The 21,343-nt window shown below is 54.9% G+C and overlaps 1 protein-coding gene across 3 annotated transcripts; it reads left to right on the forward strand.

Moving 5' to 3' along the window:
* Positions 1 to 791: 791 nt before the first annotated feature.
* On the forward strand, positions 792 to 18,943 carry LOC121676279 (glutamine synthetase). Of its 3 annotated transcripts, none has more exons than XM_042052588.1 (7): positions 792 to 1,175; positions 12,949 to 13,124; positions 13,698 to 13,859; positions 15,555 to 15,701; positions 16,544 to 16,671; positions 17,706 to 17,905; positions 18,187 to 18,943. In XM_042052588.1, exons 2-7 carry the CDS (start codon positions 12,959 to 12,961, stop codon positions 18,506 to 18,508), a joined length of 1,125 nt encoding a protein of 374 aa, XP_041908522.1. In that variant the 5' UTR covers positions 792 to 1,175; positions 12,949 to 12,958; the 3' UTR covers positions 18,509 to 18,943. The 3 variants fall into 3 exon arrangements, with proteins under 3 accessions (XP_041908522.1, XP_041908521.1, XP_041908520.1); XM_042052587.1 differs by lacking the exon at positions 792 to 1,175 and adding an exon at positions 12,729 to 12,832; XM_042052586.1 differs by lacking the exon at positions 792 to 1,175 and having other exon boundaries at positions 12,905 to 13,124.
* The last annotated feature ends 2,400 nt before the right edge of the window (positions 18,944 to 21,343 follow it).

Below are 21,343 nucleotides of genomic sequence, written 5' to 3' on the forward strand. Positions count from 1 at the left end.
TGGTGGCCCTGCTCAAAATAGACTCTGTGGGCTGCACCCTAAACCACACTTTTGTCAGAAACTTCCTTTTTAGCTGAATTTAAGTTTGCAGCCCTTTCACAGTGAGTCAGTGAAAGTCCCGGTCACCCCAGAGCTGCTCACAGGAGAGCTCAGGGAGGCTTTAAAGCATCAAGTTTGGACCATCCATGGATTAACCTTCCTGCAGGGACTGTTTCCATCGGGTCCTAAAGAATTCATCGGAATGGAGCATCTGGATTTCACTTTCTGGGCTTTTAACCTCAGCTGTGGACGTGTCCTGCCTTACAGAGAGAAGGGTTGGTGTAAATGAAGGTGGAGGCAGTTTCACAGGCTGGGCTCGGATCAGGACACTGCTGGAGCCCCCAAACTGGAGATCATCTTCTGAACATCTCAGCAAAGCCCTCTCGGGACTTCCTTTTGCCTGGGAAGACATTTTCAGAAATTCCCGTTCTCTGGCCTACCATATGGTGCTTGTTTGGGGCATTTGGTGTGACCTGGGGACACCTCTCCCCATCCAGAGCTTATGATCCCACCACTCTGCAGCTTGTACTGGGCCAAACTGCACCCACAGCTGCTGGATTTCAGTGCTGCAGCTGAGGGCAAGCCAGGGAGCTGCAACGCCCCGTTGGTGTCAAATTCTGCCCTTGAGGTCACAGCTGCCCACATTTATGGGTGTCTGCAGCAGCCCTGACTGGCTGCCCAGCTCACCTGGCCTTGCTGCCGTGGTCACTCACCCGCTGGCACCGACGCAGTTTGGGAGGTGGTGTCAGCCCAGCGGTTTGGGAAGTGATGTCAGCCCAGCCCTGCTGAGCTCTGCACCCCTCGGTGCTTCCTGCCGTGCCCAGACCCTGCTCCCCACGCCCAGCGGGGCCGAACGATGCCTTCGCCTCCATCCCTGCCTCTGCTCAACTCACCGGCATCTCCAAGCCCAGAGGCTCCTGCTTTTGGGGGATTTTGAGCAAAACCCAGCTGCTGTGGTAATCCAGCTGCTGCTTTTGCTGCCTGCAGTTGTCTGAGCTGCTGGAGTTTCACTGCTGAAATCTCCCATCCGCTGTGCAGCCTCCTCCTGCCCTTCAGTTCTTGCCTGGGGAGTCTGAAGGAGCTTCTGCTGCTCTGCCAGCGGCTGCACCACGGCCTGGCCCTCGTGGGAGGACAGGGTAAGTGTCCCCTGTAGCTCTGGGTGATGATTTTTTCATGTTCTGCTTTAACAGGAGCTATTTCTAAAGGCAAAGCTTTCCACAGGTGTCAGCCCAATGCTGTTGGGGTTGTAAGGGCTGGGATATGTGAAGGGGTTTGATACATGAAGGGTGAGAAAAACTCTGCCATGCTCGAAGCTGCAGGGCTGGATGTGGGTCCTGATTCCTCCCCTTCACATCCAGATCAGCTCTGATTATAAAATCACAGAACCCCTGGCTGGTTTGAGTTTGGAGGGACCTTAAAGCTCCTGTTCCACCCCCTGCCATGGGCAGGGACACCTTCCACTATCCCAGGTTGCTCCAATTCGTGTCCAACCTGGCCTTGGACACTTCCAGGGATGGGGCATTTCTACTGCTGCTCTCCAGGCAATGGTTTGTGTGACTCCCCATCGAGTTAAACAAAAATTAACTCTTTCATTTTTTTTTTCTGCTTTGTCTTGTTAAGTTAAAGCCCATTTCAAGTTTTGTAGTAATTCCTGGGTGTCATTCTTACCACTCAAAATTCTTGATTGATTGAAATGAGGACTAGAGCCAGGAGACAGAGAGAGGTAAGGCAACAGCTTGGAAGTCAGGGTTTATTTTTAGGATTTGCTGTAGACTCAACCCGTGAGCATGACACAGGATTCACACCTCACTTCTCCATTCCCCAAATCTGTCTGAAATGTCCTTCCCCTTTCCATCTTGCCTCTTCCAATGGAAAACCTGCAGTTAACAGAGTAACTGGGATTTGCTTTTTGCATCAGCAAAGCCGGGCACAGAGACCTGGATTTTCTCTGGGTTTCTGGAAAATGCTGCAGTGAGTGCTGCCATGAGAGGATGAGAGGAAGCAATTCCTCATCTCCCAAGAGGAGCTGGGCAATAGTTGGGATTTCCACCAAGGTTTTTCTTCCCAGTACTCCACTTTGGGTTTGGGGTCTAATGTCAGCCTCCAAATAACCAGTTTATCCCAGAACTCGCTATCAAGGGCAGGGCAGAAGTGACTGACAGGTTTGTTTTCTAACTTGGCTTCTCTGTACTAATTAATTCTTTGATTAATCCCCACCTGCCTGCCTCACCAGGGTTGCTCTGAAGCTTAATTGAATTTGTGTCTCTCGTGCACCTGGCAGGCTCAGAGGAAAGGTGTTGTTCCCTGCTGTCAGAACACTCTTGTTGGATAAATCCCGTTGCCAGGGCCCATAGTCTGCCTGAGGCTTGTGGGTAGCAGCAAACACCTTGGATTTGGGCTCTTACTTGGAGGAGGAAATACTTCTGGGTTCGTGATTTGAGGCATAAATAAGGGATGTTTGTTTATGTCTGTGGGAAAAGTTTCTGTCCCTGTCCCCACATTTGCCAAAGTGCCAGCAAACAGAAGAAGCCTCACATTTCAACACCCAGCTGAGCAAGGGATAGCGAGGAACTGAATCAGGATAATCCCTTTTCATTCCACCAGGGAGCATAACTCTAACGATTCTGGTCCTAAACACTTCTGCGGGTCAACATTCACCTTTTTATTCTTAACTAACTGTTCATTAGTGATTCCCTCGGGACTGGCAGCTGTGAAACCCAGAGCTGCCCCCAGGCATGGCAAATAACCAGGAATTAAAGTATATCTACAGCCCTGCAAGCAGTGGTAGCTCAGGCTACATTTAAACCCCAAAACCTACCCTAAGCACCCCCCCAGACCCTATGGTCTCTCCTCAGTTTGAGCAGTTACTCAGCATTTAGTAACTCCAGTAAAATCCTTCCATTCCAGACACGTTTGATTTAAAGGAACTTCTGGGAATATGGTCCCTATTCACTTTGAGGAAAATGGTTTTAAGCTTGTAGTATTTTCAGGTGATTTCCTTATGCCTTTCTGAGATGGATTCGTGTGCTTGTAAGGAGCATGACCACACCATTCCTTGGTTAATCCCGATTATCACTGCTGGGAGGGAATTGGGAGCAGATCCCACAGCCACACCTCAGTGTTTCAGCAGAAGCTTACGGGTACAAACGCTTCCTTCTGCGCATTCCCTGGTCCTCCCACAACCCTTCCTGCCCCGGGAAACATCAACTATTTGCATATTAATACTGATAATGAGTGGCTGGGAGGTTTCTCGTGATTTCAGAGCCCAGTGGTCACCCGTGGGAGGAAGGACTCGAGGCTGCTGACGCAGGGCTGGGGAAAGCCCCGGGTGCAGGGCTGAGGATCTGCCCCAAGGTTGCTGTGGGATCCCAGCAGTGCCAGTCTGGTGTGTGGGCAGCCCGGGCTGCCAGAGCCCCCTGCCCAGCAGCAACAGGGGCCATTTACCCACATTTTTAGGTGGTGACTTGCAAAGGTGCTTCCTGTTGCTGAGCTGGCAGAGCCTCGCCGCAGCGGGGATGAACGTGCCCTGCCAAAACTCATCCCGCTCTGACTGAGCTTTATTCCTCCCCCACAGAGCTGTGGAGGTGGAAGGGACTTTGTGAGGCCATCCAGGCCAAAATCCTGCTCAAGCAGGGTCACCCAGAGAGCGGTGCAATGTCCAGGTGGCTTTTGAGCATCTCCAAGGGTGGAATATCAACTCCCTCAGGCAACACCTGGCAGCTCAGGGTGCCACCACCCTTGTTGGTGGCTCAGTTCCAGTCAGTGGCCACCAAGGCCCCCAGGTCATTTCCTGCCTTTCCAGCTGATCAGCATGTGCTGGTGCTTGTCCCTCTCTGAAGAAGAACTTTATATTTCTCCTTGTTGAACTCTGTGAGATTCCTGCCTCCCCATTCCCAGCTGTCCAGGTCCCTCTGGGTGGCACCACGACCCTCTGGCACATTACCCAGCCCACCCAGTTTGGTGTCAACAGCAAGAATTGTCAAAAGGACATCCTGCCCCATCATCCAGATCACTAAGGACAATGTTAATCAGGACTGGAGCCAGGATTCCTGGGACTGACCCCTGGGATACAGAATCAGTCACTGGCTGCCAGCTAAACTTGGTGCCACCCATCACCACCCAACCACTCCCCCAGTTTTCAATCCACTCTCTCTCTCTGCTCCTCCAGCCCCAAGAGTGAGGGCTCCAAATCACCAAATCAGCTTTGCAGCATTGCAGGGGATGAGATGCATTTTCAAGTTTATTTTGCACCCAAAACAGCTGGAAAACGGCCGTGGGAAAATCTGTGGGCCAGCCAATCATCGAGGGTGACTTGCAGGGAGCAGAGGCTGGAAACTGAAAGGCCACATCCCTTGAGACCCACCAACCAGGACCTTGGTGACTTGTCCTGCTCTGAGCACAAACAAAAGCAGTTTTAAAAGATCCTGTCCTGGCAAGAGGCCACTCGAGCCTGCCAGCACCTCCAGGGCTGCTCGCTGGTGGAGGCTGGAGCAGGATAAATATTTACAAGAGGGCTTGGTGTGAAAAGGTGCCTTTGGATGTCCCAGGCATGAGTTTTGGTTAAAAACCCCCTTATTCACTGAAATCTGTCCCACTGCCCCGTGCTCAGCCCCGTGCTGAGCTGGCTTGTGGCCCCCACTGGGGTCAGTCCCTCCAAAATGAGCAAAAAACTTCCCAAATCCATTTCTGCTGGGAATGGAGCAATCGGTGGCTGCTTTGCACCTCAGTTTACCCCTAGGAAATGCCAATGTTCATTTGGCCCCAGCACCTCTCTCCCCCAAGGCAGGTACCAGCCTTTCCAAGCCCAGCCCAGCTGAAAAACGATGAGTTTTTTACAAGCTCCTGGTCCCACAGAACAATAAATTTGATTTTTCTCTGTGACTTTTCCTGGCTTGTTCTGTGGCCACCTGAGCCTTGAGCCAAGAGGGCAGCAGAGCCCCTGCTTTCAGCAGCATCTTGGGCATGGGGGAAATGACACCTGTAATGACACCGAGCCCATCAGGGACGTCCCAGAGCTCTTTGTGTTCATTACCAAGGGGTAATTAGTGACTTTGCAGCCTGGAGAGGCCGGAGGGTGGAAGAGGGGGTTGATTTAGGGTGTGAGAGCCGTGCCCCGGCTGTGTGGGAAGCAGTGCAGGAGCCGGCAGCTGTGGAGATGCAGGTGAGAGGGGAAGCAGAGACAAAGCTGATCCTTGCAAGGGGATTTTGCTGCCAAATTTTGGGCAGCTGAAGAAGGAGGTGCTGGAGGGATGTGCTCCATCCTAGGGGGTAAAATAGGGCAAGGGGATGAGGCTTGGGGGGGCTGAGTCCGGCTGTGTCACTGCTCCAGCTGCACACAGAGGTTCCCAGGGACTGGCTCTGGATGTTTTGGGGCATTTCCAGACATTCTGGGGGGTTGGAGCCCCACTGGCCAGGCTGCAGGCTCAGATTTGGGGGTGCAGAGGGGGCTGCTGTGCGTGACCATGCCCTTCAGGGCTCATCAGCCCCATGTCGCCAGTTTGATGGTTTGGGTTTGGCTGCTGAGGACGGGTAAATCCACAGGGTCAAAAATGTCCCTGGTCATGCTGGGCAGCAGATGAGGGGCAGGTGAGGATGTGGGACATCATTGCCAGCTCACCCCGATCTGGTGGCTCCAATGTGGGAGAGCTCCCCAAGATTTGGGCAGTGACAGAAGCTGCATTTGGGTCTCTGTCTGGAGAGGGATCGTGTTGGGAGCTCGGGATGAGCGCCCAGGTGGGATGATAACTCTGGAGTGGCTGTTGCTGTGGCAGGAAAACAAACCTGATCAGCCTAATCTCAGCTGGGAAGGGGATGGGAACCAGCATGGATGGGGATGCTTTGCTGGGAAGCAAAAGGAACTCCTTTAGGACCAATCTACTCACAAAAGGAGTTAAACAAGGCCAAAATGAAGTGCTTAGAGAGTGTTTTCCCCAAGAACAAGGGATTTCTAGGGCTCTGGGTTTGGTTTAAATTCCCATTAAAGCCCTACCAAGGGGAGCTTTTGGTTCTGCCTTTGTAGGATCTGGATGGGGTTACAGCCTCTGAAGTTCAAACCCACTGCCCAAAGTGCTGAAGCACCTCTGGCTGCTTCACCCTGCATGAACCTGCCAGAATTTACCTTTTCTTTGCGAAGAGGCCTGCAATCAGCTGGCAGTGAGGTGCTTTTCCCTAGAAAACAAACCTTTTTCCCCCAAAATACCTACCCAGCTGCACTGGAGGCCTCAGACACGGCACCACTTCAAGGCAGCCTTGTTCTGTGCATCGCAGGCCAAACACTGCAAGCTCTAAAATTGCCTTGAAAGCGCTTCGTTCATTTTTTTAGCCTTTAAAATCCCAGCTCCTGAAAGCATGTGATCGCAAGGAGATGATGTTGCTGAGGAAAGCAGCACTGGGTTTGGGTAAGCACTGAGAAAACAAAAAACCACCAGTGAGGAGTCTCCTCCTCTTTTGTTGGGAAAAATCCCCTCATGACTCGGACAAGCAAAGTGCCGCTGGTTTGAAGGCCCTGCTGGCAGCAGCAGGGCTCGGTGTGGGCAGGGAGGGAAGTGAAAAAGCTTTGCATTTGTGTAAGGCTGCAAAATGGGGTTGCCAAACAGGATGCAGGCTATGAAACCAGCTGGGCGAGGAGGCTGAGGCCTGCCTGGCTGCATCAATTGCTGGTGCTGATAATTCTGTTTACATTAAAAGGGAGTTAAACCTTTTGGTGGTTCTCTGCTTGTTTAGACTCTGCTCTGAGCACTCTGCTGCTGTTTGAGTTTGGGTGCACGTTGAGGTTTTTGATACTTAGTTGTGCTGAAATAAATGCTGTTGGTTAAAATTCCCTGGGTTTGCATTCCGGGATTCTGGGGAGGGATGTCACAGGGCAGCAACCACAGAATTATAGAATCATTAAGGCTGCAAAAGACCTTTAAGATCATCAAGTCCAACTGTCAGCCCAGCACCAGCACTGCTCACCACTAAACCCTGTCCTCAAGTGCCACATTCACACTTTTTTTTTTTTAGCACTTCCAGGGAGGGGTGACTCCATCAGTTCTCTGGCAGCCTGTGCCAGTGCTTTACAACCTTTTCAATGACATTTTTTTCTTAACATCCAATCTCAGTCTCCCCTGGTGCAGCTTTCCTCTCGTTCTGTCACTTGTCCTTTCCCAAAGTGAAGAGCTGGGTGAAAGCCCGTGGGAGAGGGCTCCTGGTTCCATTGTGGGGAGCTCCAGCTCACGGTGGTTTCTCTCTCTGAAGAGATGATAAAGAAGTTCCCCGTGTGAGTCAGAGCCTGCTGGGTCCTTCTCTGCAGAGATCACAGGGAATCTGATCCTTTTTGTTGTCCAAGCAGCCCTGGGCTGCCCTGGCCCCCACCACCTGCTCCCAGGGGCAGCCCTGGTTTGTGTCCCACAGGCAGCTTTTCCTTCCTGGCTGTGAGTGATCCCAGGGAAGGTTTGGGTGAAATTCAGCCCAGCTGTTCCCCTGTCCAATGGGGTTCGTGTTCCTACTCCTGCCTGTGCTGCTTTTCCTGCCTCAACAATCAGCAAAGTATAGCTGTTCAGCCGGAGATTGTCCCCTCTCCCTTTGGTTTCCTGAGGTTGGCCATGTGCCACATCCTTTTCCCCCAGTTTCTTTTCCTACAGCCCCAAGTCGCTGTCACAGGATTACAAAGGATATTAAAACGAAAGCCTGTTGGGGGGGAGCTGTTTGGGGTTTATAGCTGGGGTTTATTCTGTCTGTGGGCTGGAGAAGTGGGGATGCTCAGGGCAGCTCTGCTCTGAGCCCTTTCTGCTGCCTGTGGAGAGCAGCCTCACCCTTACAAATGTCCACACATCCCTCAAGCTGAAAATAACCTCCAAAATGTTGTTTAGCCTGGAGAAAAGGAGGCTCAGGATCTTTTCCAACCTCACTGATTCTGTGATTCTGCAAAAATAATTGGTAAGAGCTTTCTGCAAGCACACCCCAATGCAGCTCTGTGCTGTGGGGGAGCTTGGCTTGCATTTGCAGCTCCCACAGACCTGTGAGGCTGCAGGGGAGCCCCTGGAGGGGATTGGGGTTCCTAATCCCTGCAGGGGATCCTGTCTGAGTGGAAGGATCTCAGCCTCACAGCGTTGGTGCTGGGTGCTTTGGTGGCCACTGAAGAGCTGCTTGGGTTGGGACTGTGGGTTCCCCAGGCATATTCAAGTATGACGTAAAGAATGATGTGTGCGTGCATATAGTATGTATTTATATGTCATATATGCCTGTATTTATATGTGTGCACAGAAAAAGGTGTGGCAGCACTACTTGAGTGAAGGCAAAGTGGTTTGGGTGCAAATCTAAGGAGATTTGCTGTTGCCTAAATGTGTTTTAACTGTAAAGGAAAACTGTCAGTTCAGCTGTTTTGCAGGAAAAGTGTAAAAGTGGGTGTGTACTGGGGACAGGGGAATGCCAGCACAGCCCCCCTGGCCACTGGGTGGTCTCTGCTGGACCCCTCAGCATGGATCTGACCCACCTCGGCCGCCTCCTGCCACATCCCAGCACATTCCCAGCCCGTTCCAGCAGCCCTGCTTCCCCCTTTCCCCCAAAGCATCCCCCTGGTTTCCTCAGCTGGAAGAAGCCGTCTCTTCCAGCGCAGTGTACGCAGGAAAACTCCCGCCTGCTCTGCCCCCAGCCCCTCTAATCCCTTTATGGTGTTTGTGCCGGGCTCCTCCTGCCGATCCTGCTCTTTGCCTTCCCTCTAATCTCCCCATCGAACTGTTTGGCAGGACAAAAATCACCCAACCCGGGGAGAGGGAATGCTCTCCCATGGGGCTCCGTGGTCCAGGTCTCTGGGAGATGCTTTGGAGGTTTAGCGACCAGGGAGAAACTCCCTCAGTTCTGAGTGGCTTCCTGAATCCTGGAGGAAGATTTAGAGTAAAGCCCAAACTCTTCACCCCAGTATCCCTGCTTTGTGCCCAGGGATGATCCCCCTTGGGCCGGTGTGGGGAGGGATCTGACAGGCAAGGCCCTGCCCCCTGCCCTGCTGCAGCACCACGGGGAAGGTGTAAAAAGTCACCCCAGGAGGTAAATTAGTCCGTGTTTAACCCCTTTGTGGTAAAACGTTGTTGTGTTACTGAAGATTTTCAATCTGAAGAATTTCCTAAGGATTTTTTACTCCTATCAAAGCAAAAAACGTCTTTGGTGTGTTTTGGCAAGGCTGAAAGTGCTGGGGCTGATAAAGCTTCAAAGTCAGAGAGATAAAAACTGGGAGTATTTAGGGCTTGGCCAGGTCTCCCCAGGAGGGCTCTCCAGGCATCGCTGCCTGCAGACTGATCCATCAGCCCCCCAAAAAGGCACTGGGAAGGGGAACAGCCCTGCTGCATCCCTGTGGGCCCTGGGATGGCATCCCAGAGGACACCAGAGGTGATGGTTGGTCCGGGCTGTAGCAGCAAAGCAGAATCAGCTTCTCTCCCTGCTGTCCTCCATGCAGAGAAACCCTTCTGAGCTGCAGCTCTGAACGGGCTCCACAAAGTCCTCCGGAGATTTCATCTGTGACCTTTTACTTCTCCAAGGACACCCCTGCTCGCTTTCCTGCCCTCAGCTCTGCTGCCTGCCCGACCTTGGGCCAGTCACTGATTCCCTGAGTCGGGAGCCTCGTGGTGGTTAATATTTACTGTACCTGGTGTGGAGGGAGTGGGCAGGAGCCCGGTGATTGCAGGGAGCGTGGGCTTGTTTGGGGTGAAATGTTATTCCAGAGCCTCAAGGATGCAGGTGGGAATCGTGCTCGCTGTTATTGGTGTAACAGAGTTGTTGCTATAGAAATGGCTGGAATTAGGCTGTGGTGAGGTAAGGCTTGATCCCAGGAAAAACTGACTAAGCAGGTGCTCAGCCTTATACGGCAGAAACACTTTCCTGCTCACTAAAATCCTTTTTGGTATGAAATAATTCTGTACATTTGGCGAGCTGCCTCAGGGGTGGTGTTTGGGCAGGGATGGGACCATTGGCAACTTGGGGACATGGTGTAGTGATGGCATTGGCTGTGCTGGGGTAACAGCTGGACTCGATATTTTCCACCCTTAGGAACTCCATGATTCCACACCTGTGCACCCACAGGCTGCTGTTGTCCCTTCTGTCCCCAAACACCACAAACCCACCATGTTTGCCCTCCTGGGGTGGGTGGGCTCTGACCAGGTGAGGGAGTGAGTATCGGTGCTGGTTCTGTCTTCCCCTTTTGGGTGGTTTGATGCTCAGTGATTCCAGCTGTTCACAGAGGATCTCTGCTTCCCAAGCCAGGTTTCTGGTGAGCATTAGCACAGCCTGCATTTTGTTTCATTTCTCCCTGGTTTGAGCCCACTCAAGCTCCAGGCTGTTTCTGCACAGGTGGGCACATCCAAGAGGGAAGCCAGAGCTTTCACTGGGAATAAAATGAGGCTCTCCCATAGCCAGCGGAGCCAGGAAGGTGCAGGGTCTCGGCTGAACCCTCGTATCACAATGAACACACCGGTGCTGGCCCTGCTGCCTGTGAAGGACGCAGCGCTTCAGGCTCTGGGGAGGCAGCTCCCCTCTCCTCGGCTGGGGTTTGCCACGCTTCCCAAGGGATGCAGATCCATCTCCGTGCTTCCTGCTCAGCATCAGCCCCTGCTTCTCCAGCCCTGAGGCCGGTCCCGCGGGCTCCAGCTCCCCAGGCAGGACGGAGATGGAGATGGGAGCAGGGAGCCGAGGCAGAGCCGCTGACGCCTCCCCGGCACGGCGCCAGCTCTGTTGCAAGGCCTCCGGGAAATGGCTGCACCAAGGGGTGCATTTCCTCCTGCCCCGGGACGGTTTCCAAAGAAGAATGAGGAAATGCTGAGCTTTGCAACCACATTCATGGATGTGTCCCTAAGATACCCCGCAGAGGGAGGTGGCTGCTTTCGAGCTGCACCCCAGCTTCAGTTGCAGGAGACCCTGAATGTCACCAGGGCAGCGTCAAGGACATGGGGGAGACCTGCTTGGCTTTGCCACCGCTGCTCAGGGACCTTGGGCGCATCCCTGGATGCCAACCTCCTTCCCAGGTGCTCTGCTCGGGGCAGCACCCACGAGTTGTGGGGTGGGTGACGTCTGGCCTGCCCACAGCCTGCTGCCACTGATGTCACCGCCTGGTCACCAAAATTGCTAATTAAGTTTTGCTTCTCTCGCCGCCAATCTCATTTCCTGGTTCTTGTGCAATCCCAAGTGCTTTCAGATTTCTTCCCGATTCTTTATCTGCCTGCGGGACCAAAACACCTTCAGAAGAAAAACAGAGCCGATGTCTTGGGTCAGTGCCCGGGGAGGAGATGTCCTGGGGGAGGCAATCAACCGTGGAGTGGTTTTGTTAGCTGCCCTGGTGCAGATGTTTTATTGTTTTGCAGAAAAACATTCCTGGGGGTGAGTCAGGCAGCCACAAGCCTGAGTCTGCCTTAAGAACAGGGGGAATTAGCAAAAACCCAGCTGCTTTAGAGCCCAGTCATGCCTTAAAGCCTTTTCTCCTTTTGTAACATCGAAAAACTGCTTGAAACCCGAGGCTGGAGAGTCGAGGTGCACTCCTCCGCCGAGTTTGCTGGGAAGTTGTTTGGAATCTTACCCTCTTCCCAGAAAAAAATCCGGGAGTGTTTGAGATAACCCCCGGAGGCGATGGCACGGGCTGTGCCCGTGCTGGTTGTGCATTGGCACGTTTGGGGTCTCTGCTCTGACACGTGGGAGCCTCTCACGCAGGATCCATGGAAAACTGGGAAGGCAGCGAGGCGTTTAATTCACCTAATTGGATCTGCGTTCGGCTCGATAGGTGGAAATTGCTGCTATATTGAAATAATCGACCCAAATTCACACCTGTTGGCTGAGGATTTTTAGTTGACTGTAAATCACAGCAGAGCCTGTGCTGAGCGTGGATAGTTTGGGGGTTTAAAGAGACTTTAGTACTCTCTGGTGCTTAAAAACTGTACTTTAGCTCGGCGCTTTATAGATGGGAAGGGCTGCAGTAGGAGATTTCAGTGTTTTCCCAGTAGCTCTCCCTGCAGCCCTCAGCCTTTCCTCCCTTCGAAGGAAAGCCTTGGGGGCAAACGCAGCCCTGCAGCCACGGCGGGGCTGAAGCCGGGGGAGGAAGGGGTCACTCCTGGGGTGTCCAGGGCAGGATGCGGTGAGAGAGGTAGTGGTAGGGCTGCCAGGCATCTGCCTGCCCCTGTCCCGGGAATCTGGCTCCTCCTGTCCCCAAGGATTGGGCTGCCCCTGTCTCCGGGGATCTCGTTGCCACTGATGTCCCCAGGACCACGCAGGCACCCAGATCCATTCCATCACACATCCCCAGGGCATGGTCCCAGCCAGGCTTTTGGGGTGCTGGGGGGAGCACAACTCAGCAGCCTCCCCAGCTCCTCACCCCACAGCAACTTAGCAGAGCTGGGGGAAAAGCACCTGCACACGTGTAAGAGGGCAACCCTACGAAAACAAGAGGCCAAGAGGGATGACACACGCAGAGAGGGGATGGAAGGTGGTAAATAGTATTTTCAATGAGTAATACTTGTTATTTTTTAACAAACAATAAGTTGTTTAGCCAGTAACTCACTACTTTTTAAATAAACTGATGCTTTAGCCATGAGATAGCTGTCGTTTTTAATAAGTACTTTTAATAAGAAAAGAAAACAATACTAAACGTCCTCAATGGGTGTCCGGGGTGGGGGCCGGGGCCCGGCGCTGCCTCCCCGGGGCGGAGCCGCCTCCGCACCGCCCCCGACCGCGGGCGCCCTTAAAGCGCGGGCGGAGCGGGCGCGGGCAGCGCTGGGGCCGGTGAGCGAGAGGCTGCCGGTTCGAGTCCCGCCAGGGCCGCTCCGCTTGGCTGGGGGAGGTAGCCGGGGTGGGGGGGGTTGGGGCGGCTTTTTTTGGGCTGGGAGGTTGGTTTGTGAAATCCCCGTGGGGAGATGGGCCGGGGGTGATGTGGCACTCACCTGTGCGCCCTCGCAGGGCCGTCGCCATGTCGGTGTCGCACAGCTCCAGGCTGAACAAGCTGGTGCGGGAGCAGTACATGAGGCTGCCCCAGGATGGGAGGGTTCAGGTCACCTACGTCTGGATCGATGGCAGCGGCGAGGGAGTGCGCTGCAAGAGCAGGACCCTTGATAAGGAGCCCAAGAGCATCGAAGGTAATGCGGCTGCTTGTCCCTCAGGGTGATGGGTGGCGGGGTGGAGGGCCCTGAGCATCGCCTGGGAAAAATTCTGGGATGCTTTGGGCGGTGGGAGTTGGGACGGGCTCTGCCTGGTTGCGTGGCACCAGTGATACTTGTTGCAGCTGCCCGGTGGGGTTGCACCGAGCAGCAGGGTAAATATCCAACCTGCGTCCCTGCGGTTTGCTTAATCCGCTAATCTCTGCTATTAGTGCTGGGTGGGAAGGGAAGGATGAGTTCCTCGCCCCTTTCCACCAGGCAAGCAGGCATGGAGACGTGTCGGCATCTGGATGGGGCTTGGCAGAGGGAGGTGGAGTGGCTGGGACTGATCCTGCCCGTGCCTGATGGTGCTGGGGGGGTGGACACACTGAGGGTCAGGGAGCACCCACGGGCTCCGGGGATGTGCAAGAAAACCTTTGTGGCCATCATCCCATGGAACCCAGTGCCCTTTAGGTGCTCCATCCTGGATCCAAGCCACCAGCACTTGGCACAATCCATATGTGGACCTTTTCCCAACCTCACTCCCTCCTCCGTCCCCCTCCTGCCTCGCAGATGTCCCCGAGTGGAATTTCGATGGCTCCAGCACGGCGCAGGCAGAGGGCTCCAACAGTGACATGTTCCTGGTGCCCGTCTGCATGTTCAGGGACCCTTTTTGCCTGGACCCCAACAAGCTGGTGCTCTGCGAAGTGCTGAAGTACAACAGGAAACCCGCAGGTGAGCACCCCCAGTTCCCGAGGGTCACCCCCCTATTATTTAGGGTGTCACCTCCCCCAGGAGCCGCTTGCTCGGGCCCGCTGGCCCCGGGGCGCAGCTGAGCGCCGAGCACTTGGCCCGAGGCTCCGAAATCCAAGCGCTGGTGGCGGTGATTGCTTGCAGGAACCTGTTTTAGTGGCACAGGGCGAGGAGAAGAGCAGCGAGACGTGGAGCTCACTCACGGCACTCGCCAAAGGCGTCGCCCGGCTCGGGCCCGAGCTCGCCCAGCCCTGGGGGGAGCAGGAGCTGGAAGTGCGGGGGTTTTAGCGTGCCGAGGTTTGGTTGCTCTCCCCTCTGGGGTTTTAGCTTGCCGAGGTTGTGGTTGGTCTCCCCTCTGGGGTTTTAGCTTGCCGAGGTTGTGGTTGCTCTCCCCGCCGGTGGGAGGCTGCAGAAAAGGAAGGAGAAGATGCTGAGATGGCGTGTGCTCGCTCAGAGTGACCTTTTGCAAACAGCCCCAGAACGCGCCGGCTCTCGGTCTTATCACCGAGTCTGCAGCCGCACAAGTCTGCAGTCCGTCTTGTCCCTCTGATAAAGCCCCAGACACAGGAAGAGGAGCCTGTTTGCAGGGACGCGCTGAGGGGCTCCCAGAGGGGATATTTGCCACTCGAAGCAAGGCTGTGTCCCGTTGGGTGTGAGGGGGGAGGGAGAGGGCATCTGCGGGTGATGCACTTCTGCCGGGAGAGCGGGGGCTGCGGGCAGGGATGGTGAAAGACGGGGCTGATTCCTCCTCCAGCAGCGCCCTGCCTTTCAGCCACGGGTGGGGGGAAGTGTCTTGGTTGAGATTCCTGCCCGGCAGCTCCTCCACTAGAGGAGTTTGTAAAGAGAGCCCCTGATCCTGGAGCTCCCGGGGCAGAGAGCTCAGCCCTGCTGGCGAGAGGGGTGCACCCTCCAGCCCTCCCCGTGGTGGGTTTCTGTGGACCGTAAGGGCTGTGTGGGCTCAGGGGAAGAAATTTTCTTTCTCTCGCTTCCCACTCCCACTGCTTCCCTCCAGCCCTACTCTCCCCAGCTGCTCTGAGGCTTTATTGGAAGTTAAGGCAGAATGTGCAGCCTGGAGCCTGCCTGTCCCTGTCACAGCAGTTTTTCAGCCTCTTTCCCTGCTGTCTTGGTCCAAGCTCTCATTTCCCGTGCCTGGCATGCTGTCCCATGTCTGGACTCTTCTCTTATATCTGTGTTTTCCTGGCAAAGCCCCAGTTGCCTTGAGCACTTCGAAAGGCCAAGGCAGGGCCAGCCAGTCTGGATGCTAACCAAAACCATGGAGCTGGAGAAAGATAAGGGATAATTAAGATGAGGATGAGGGCTGAAGGAGTGATGGAAGATATATGGTCCCTGATCCCAGGTCTGCTGAATGCCTGTAGGATGGGGCTGGGGTAAAGCTCCTGGTCTCTCAGTGAGTAAGAGGAGGAGAGGGTGCTCATGGACCATCAGCAGTGGTTTGGGGAATAGGGTAATTAAACCCTCTTAACCTGATGCTCTGGTGATGGAGTAACTTCGAGGAGGAATTTGGTGAGCAGGAAGGGGGATTCACTCATGATTTCCTTAAGGCTTCTGTGGGAAGCGCTTGGCAGTGGTGGAGCCTTGGTCTCGGAGAGGGCTGGAGCAGAATGTGGGGGGTGCTGGCTCACAGCACGGCTCTAACCCAGGCCTCTCTGCTCCCAGAGAGCAACCTGAGACACACATGCAAGAAAGTCATGGACCTGGTGAAGGACAGCCACCCCTGGTTCGGGATGGAGCAGGAGTACACGCTGCTGGGCATCAACGGCCACCCCTACGGCTGGCCCGACAACGGCTTCCCCGGCCCGCAGGGTAAGAACTCCCTCCTTGCCCCAGCCTGAAATCTCCCCTCACCTCCCACCCTGCTGCCTGTGGGGTGCTGCATGGTGGCAGTTCCCCCATCCCCAAGCTCGGTGCAGCTTTGCTGTCAGGGATGACCCCAGGTAGGAGCTGTTTACCGAGAGCACCTGGTGCCCCGTGGCTCACGTGAGCCGGGTAGCCACGCCGCTCCCGCCGGACCCTGCTTGCACAAACAGCTCAGCTGCACGACTTGTTTGGCAAGGGCTGGAGAACTGGGCTGGAAAAACCTCCTCCCCGTGGCTGTTGGGGAAAGGGCTTGGCATGGCGCTTGTGCCCTCCTGCAGCAGCAAGCCAGCTCCTCAGCTGCCTCCTGGGAGACAGCCAGAGGTTTCCCAACCTGATCTTTGTGTGGACCGGCCGCTTGCAACATCTCCCTTCCCCCAGGCGGGGAGAAGATCTTTGCCTGACCTGCTTGAATAAGAAAGATATCAAACCCCAGCGAATTGGATTTCCTAGCCGTGAATAATGCCAGCTGTTGTCAGAACAATCTCGGATGCTTGATGTGCTCAGAGGGTCAGGGAGGTGCCCCGGGGCAGACCAAGCTTTCCTTATCTCGAGGCCACCTCCCAACTGATGTGTTACAAGTCTTATTTAACTGCCCAGATGAGGCTGAGGTTGCACAGATGAACTGCTCACACTGCTGGTCCTGCAGCTGGGGGTCAGTGGCTTGATGTCCTGTGGAGAGAAACATCATTTTAATTCCCATAAATCCTCTGCCCGTGACAGCAGGTACCCGGCAGTGTGGAATTATGCTACAAAGCTTTCCTTGGGTGGTGATTCCTTGTTCTTTCCAGGCCCCTATTACTGTGGGGTTGGAGCAGATAAGGTGTATGGGCGTGACATCGTGGAGTCCCACTACAAGGCTTGTCTCTACGCGGGGGTGAAGATCTGTGGCACCAATGCAGAGGTGATGCCCTCCCAGGTATGTGAGGATGGCCCTAGGCAGCCCATTCCCAGTGATGGATATGAGTTATCCTGAGGCTGGAATAACCCAGCAACCCCCAGCTCCTCTGGAAACCCAAATCCAGTCACTCCTCACATCGGTTTTGCCTGGATGGGAGCAGTTGCACTGCTAGAATGGAAATGTGCATTTGATTTTCTCATAACTCACCCCGAGCTCCTCGCACAGCTCAGCCTGAGCTCTGCAGGCAGAGCAGAGTTGGGAGCCCCCCATGGGAGTGGGGATGCAGGGGACAGAGGAGCTGGGACAGGCTGTGGGAGCACCATGTGGAGTGATGGGGTCTGAGCCCTGTCCTGCTGCCTGGGAACTGGGAAACTTGGATGGGACATGGCCCAGGGGAGCAGCTGGGAGGATTTGGGTTTATCTGGGTGTGAGCAGGAAGGAGTCCCTGATTGCATTAGGCAGGTGGCCAGACTGACCACCTTTGGGTCGCTGACTCTCCTGCTGCTGATGTGGCGGTGATAAACAGGGGCTTATCTGCAGTGGAGCCAAGACAGGACTTTTACCGACCCTGCTGTTTGCCCTGACTTCTTCAGGGTCCTTCTTGGCTGCCTTCCACATCCTGGGCTCTGGCTCTTCCACGCCAGCAGCCATCAAGACGTCACCCTGTGCTTAGTCACCATGGGTGGTGCAACGCTGGCTCCAGCTGGGCAGGAAGCAGCCCTGGGAAGGACTAACAGGCTCCTCGTTAATCCTCTGCCCTGTTTGCAGTGTGGGTTGGGGGTCCTGCACCAGCCTCGGTCAGACGTGGTGCTTATTTCCCTCTGTTTTAAACTAAAATCCTTCTGATTTGCTCTACATCGTCATGAGCAGTTTATTCCCATTTTTCTGCGTGCCAAAGCTGTCCTGTTGCTTGACTCATTGCTCCCTGTCCTTGTTGCTGATTCCCAAGGGTAACATTCAGCTGCAGCCCAGGCTGGGAGGGGCAGGGATGTGGTGGCTGGGGAGGCACCCACCTGCCCATACTGACCTGTGCATCTGCTTGCCCTTTCCAGTGGGAATTCCAGGTGGGCCCGTGTGAAGGCATTGAGATGGGGGATCACCTCTGGATGGCTCGCTTCATCCTCCACCGTGTCTGCGAGGACTTTGGAGTTGTGGCCACACTGGACCCCAAACCGATGACCGGCAACTGGAACGGCGCCGGGTGTCACACCAACTACAGCACCGAGGAGATGCGGAGAGAGGGGGGTCTCAAGTGAGTCCTAGGGGAGGGTCTCAAGGGGGAGTCTCAGGACTCAAATGAGTCCTGGAGGGCTCCCTGGGATGTACCTGGGGAGGTTGGGGGTGTCCTGGGCCATGTGGAAGTGTCTCCCTACCTGTGTGGCTGCACCAGGCACGGTTGGGGCTGTCCCAGCTCATTATTTTAAGAGCAGCTGATCCTATGAGGGTGTCCCCTGAGCTGTCCTTGTCCCTGCACAGGAGGAGGGGGTGACACCCCCCAAATGGACCTCCTGAACCCCCTCTCCTCTCCCACAGACACATCGAAGCTGCCATCGAGAAGCTGAGCAAGCGGCACGATTACCACATCTGCGTGTACGACCCGCGGGGCGGCAGGGACAACTCCCGGCGCCTCACCGGCCACCACGAGACCTCCAACATCTTTGAGTTCTCCGCCGGCGTGGCCAACCGAGGTGCCAGCATCCGCATCCCGCGCCAGGTGGGCCAGGATGGCTACGGCTACTTCGAGGACCGGCGGCCGGCAGCCAACTGCGACCCCTACGCGGTCACCGAGGCCATCATGAGGACGACGGTGCTCAATGAGACCGGGGTGGAGACCAAGGACTATGCTGACCACTGAGGCTGCAGGCTGGGTGGAGGTTCTTGTGCCTACAGTAGCTTCTCACGTGGGATTTGTGCCTGTACAGTGTCCTCGGCTGCAAGCTCAGACTCTTTTTAGGACCCTCGCTTCTGCTCTTGTGAAACGTGGCCTTAGAAATACGTATTTTATAGCAAGAGGGAGGGGCCCAACCTATTTTCTCAACCACTTTGTTTTTTCTGGTTCCTGGTTTTAGGTCGTGAGGTTTTTTGTTTTGTTTTGTTTTTTTTTTAAACTTGGATTGAATTTTTTTCCCGAATGGACTTTACACTGTGATGTACATAGATCCCAATGTGGATGCTGCAGCTGCTGCTGTTGGCACCTGGGGAGGGTGGGTGCTTTTTTTTCCATATCTCTGTCGCAAGGAAATTATAATAAATAATCTTCCTGGCTGCGTGGCAGCTGGGTTATGCCGTGGCAAGTGCATTTTTCTGTGGCTCCTAGAGCTCCAAGGAGGTTTTAATTTAGGTGTTGCTGGTAGGTTGCAGCTACTGAGCAGCCTGGGCAGGAGCTGGAGGAGCAGAGCTGCTGGAGGATCCTTGAGGCAGGTGTCTGGAGCTACCTTGCCTCATTTTCTGGCCCAAAGGCCATCTCCTTCCATCGTGATCCCAAAGGCAAACAGAGCAGTGCGGGCTGAGCAAACAGCGGCCGGGGCAGCAGCTGGCGGGCGTTTACACAGGGTGTGTGCTGCTGAGTCAGCACAGCCAGCCTGGCCCCGGCACAGCCAGCGCAGCCCTCCCCTCTGGGTGCAGGAGGGGACCCTGGGGACATCCCTCCTGCTTCCTTGGTGAACCACAGGGTCATGGTGCAGCTCCTTGGGTTGGAGTCTCTTCACAAGGTAGAGGTCATAGATTTATTTATGGAATCACAGAGAGCTGTGGGTTGGAAGGGACCTAAAAGCCCATCCAGCTGCACCCCCTGCCAGGGGCAGGGACACCTTCCACTGTCCCAGGCTGCTCCAAGCCCCAATGTCCAGCCTGGCCTTGGACACTGCCAGGGATCATCCAGGGGCAGCCCCAGCTTCTTTGGGCACCCTGTGCCAGGGCCTGCCCACCCTCCCAGGGAATAATTTCTTCCTAACATCAAATCTAAACCTACTCTCCTTCAGTTTGAAGCCATTGCCCCACACCCTATCAAATTCACAGGCACTTCCATGCAGATGGGTGTTAACAGCATCTCCAGTCCCAGACCCTTGGGTCACTCCACAATGCAGCTGTGGTGATGATGGGTGCAAGCACAGGGGCCACCCCTCTAACCCCAGGGACCTCTCAGTCAGGTCAGGCTTTTGGATCTGACCCAGCTGCAGTCACCAGTGGGGGGGGGGGGGTCACTGTCAGTGAGGGGAAGCAGCAGCGTGGACATCACCTCCAGTGCAGTCATGTGGATTCTGAAATGGGTTTTATGTTTATCCTTGAATCTGACACAGGTAACAACCTGGACTAAAGGTCTCTGAGTCCCTCCTGCAGGTCACAGTACTGCCAGTGGCACAGGGAATGAGTGGCACAGGGAATGGGAGATGGTCAAGCCCACGAGCAGCCAGGAGCCCTCAGTGCCTCTGAGCTGTTCAAGAGTAAATGGGACCCAGTCTGCACCCTAAAAAGGAATGATTTTCCTTCCACAAGTTGCTGTTTGGGATGTTTAATGTTTTTCATCAAAACCACAAGCCTGTCTTGCTTTCCTCTCATTTTTATGATGTCTCTAATGGGTAATTTGAGCACTGGGACAGCGACTGATGGATGCAGCTGGAAAATCGATAAAGAGCTAAATCAGGAGCGGAGAGACTCCTGTCTGCTTTGCTGGCTGTACCAAGGGCTGAAGTACTTCAGCTTTCATCACACTGTGCTGTACAGACACTATGAAATTTGGGAATCGTGTGAGTTCACATTCCCAATGTGGAAACATCTGTGGCCGGACACAGCACCGTGGGACATCAAACATTTTGTGTCTCTGGCTCTCACCCTGTGGTTCCCCTCCAACCAAGGACCATCCTCTCCAGGGTAGGGTAGTGAGGCTCCAGGCGCAATCCAGGAGCTCTCCCAAAGCCACTCCCTGAGCTGGGATCAGTCCTGTCCCCACACGCCAGGAGCCACTGTGTGCTTGGAGACATTCCTGTTGTCCTCTGCCAAAACACACATCTTCTCACTTGTACTTTTTGAGGTCAAAATGGGTCAGAAAACACATGTCAGGGTTTTGGGTTTTTTCCTAAAGCAGAAGTGCTTCCCACCCACAGGGCCCTCAGCACAGGGGAAACAAGGACAACGGCACATTCCCACAAAGGGCTTTTCCAATAGTTTTGCCGTGTTTACCTCTGTTGAAGGTGGGCTGCTGGGTTCAGCAAGGTACTGGGGATGGAGCCAGCCCTCGGGCTGAGGTTTGAGGCCATGGCAGAGGCTATGGTTTCCCCATCCCGTCCTCATCCACGGGTTGGACAACGCTGGGAGGAGACACACCCAGCATCTCCCAGTGCTCCATGCTGGGCTGCGATGGGTGGGAGTAGTGCCGGATCCCAGCTGGGATGCAGCCTGGAATGGGGCTGCTGGGGTGGGTCGGTGTTATCCAGGGCTCTCCTGAAGGATCTTCTGAGGTGCATGGGTCAGTGTTATCCAGGGCATTCCCGGAGGAGCATCCCGGGGTGGATGGGTCGGTGTTTTCCAGGGCATTCCCAAAGGAGCATCCCGGGGTGGATGGGTCGGTGTTATCCAGGGCATTCCCGGAGGAGCATCCCGGGGTGGATGGGTCGGTGTTATCCAGGGCATTCCCAAAGGAGCATCCCGGGGTGGATGGGTCGGTGTTATCCAGGGCATTCCCGAAGGAGCA

Source organism: Corvus kubaryi, unplaced genomic scaffold (genome assembly GCF_017639235.1).
Source record: "Corvus kubaryi isolate FWS band 111438036 unplaced genomic scaffold, C.kubaryi_AGA036_p1.0 78, whole genome shotgun sequence".
NCBI classification, from domain to species: Eukaryota; Metazoa; Chordata; class Aves; order Passeriformes; family Corvidae; genus Corvus; species Corvus kubaryi.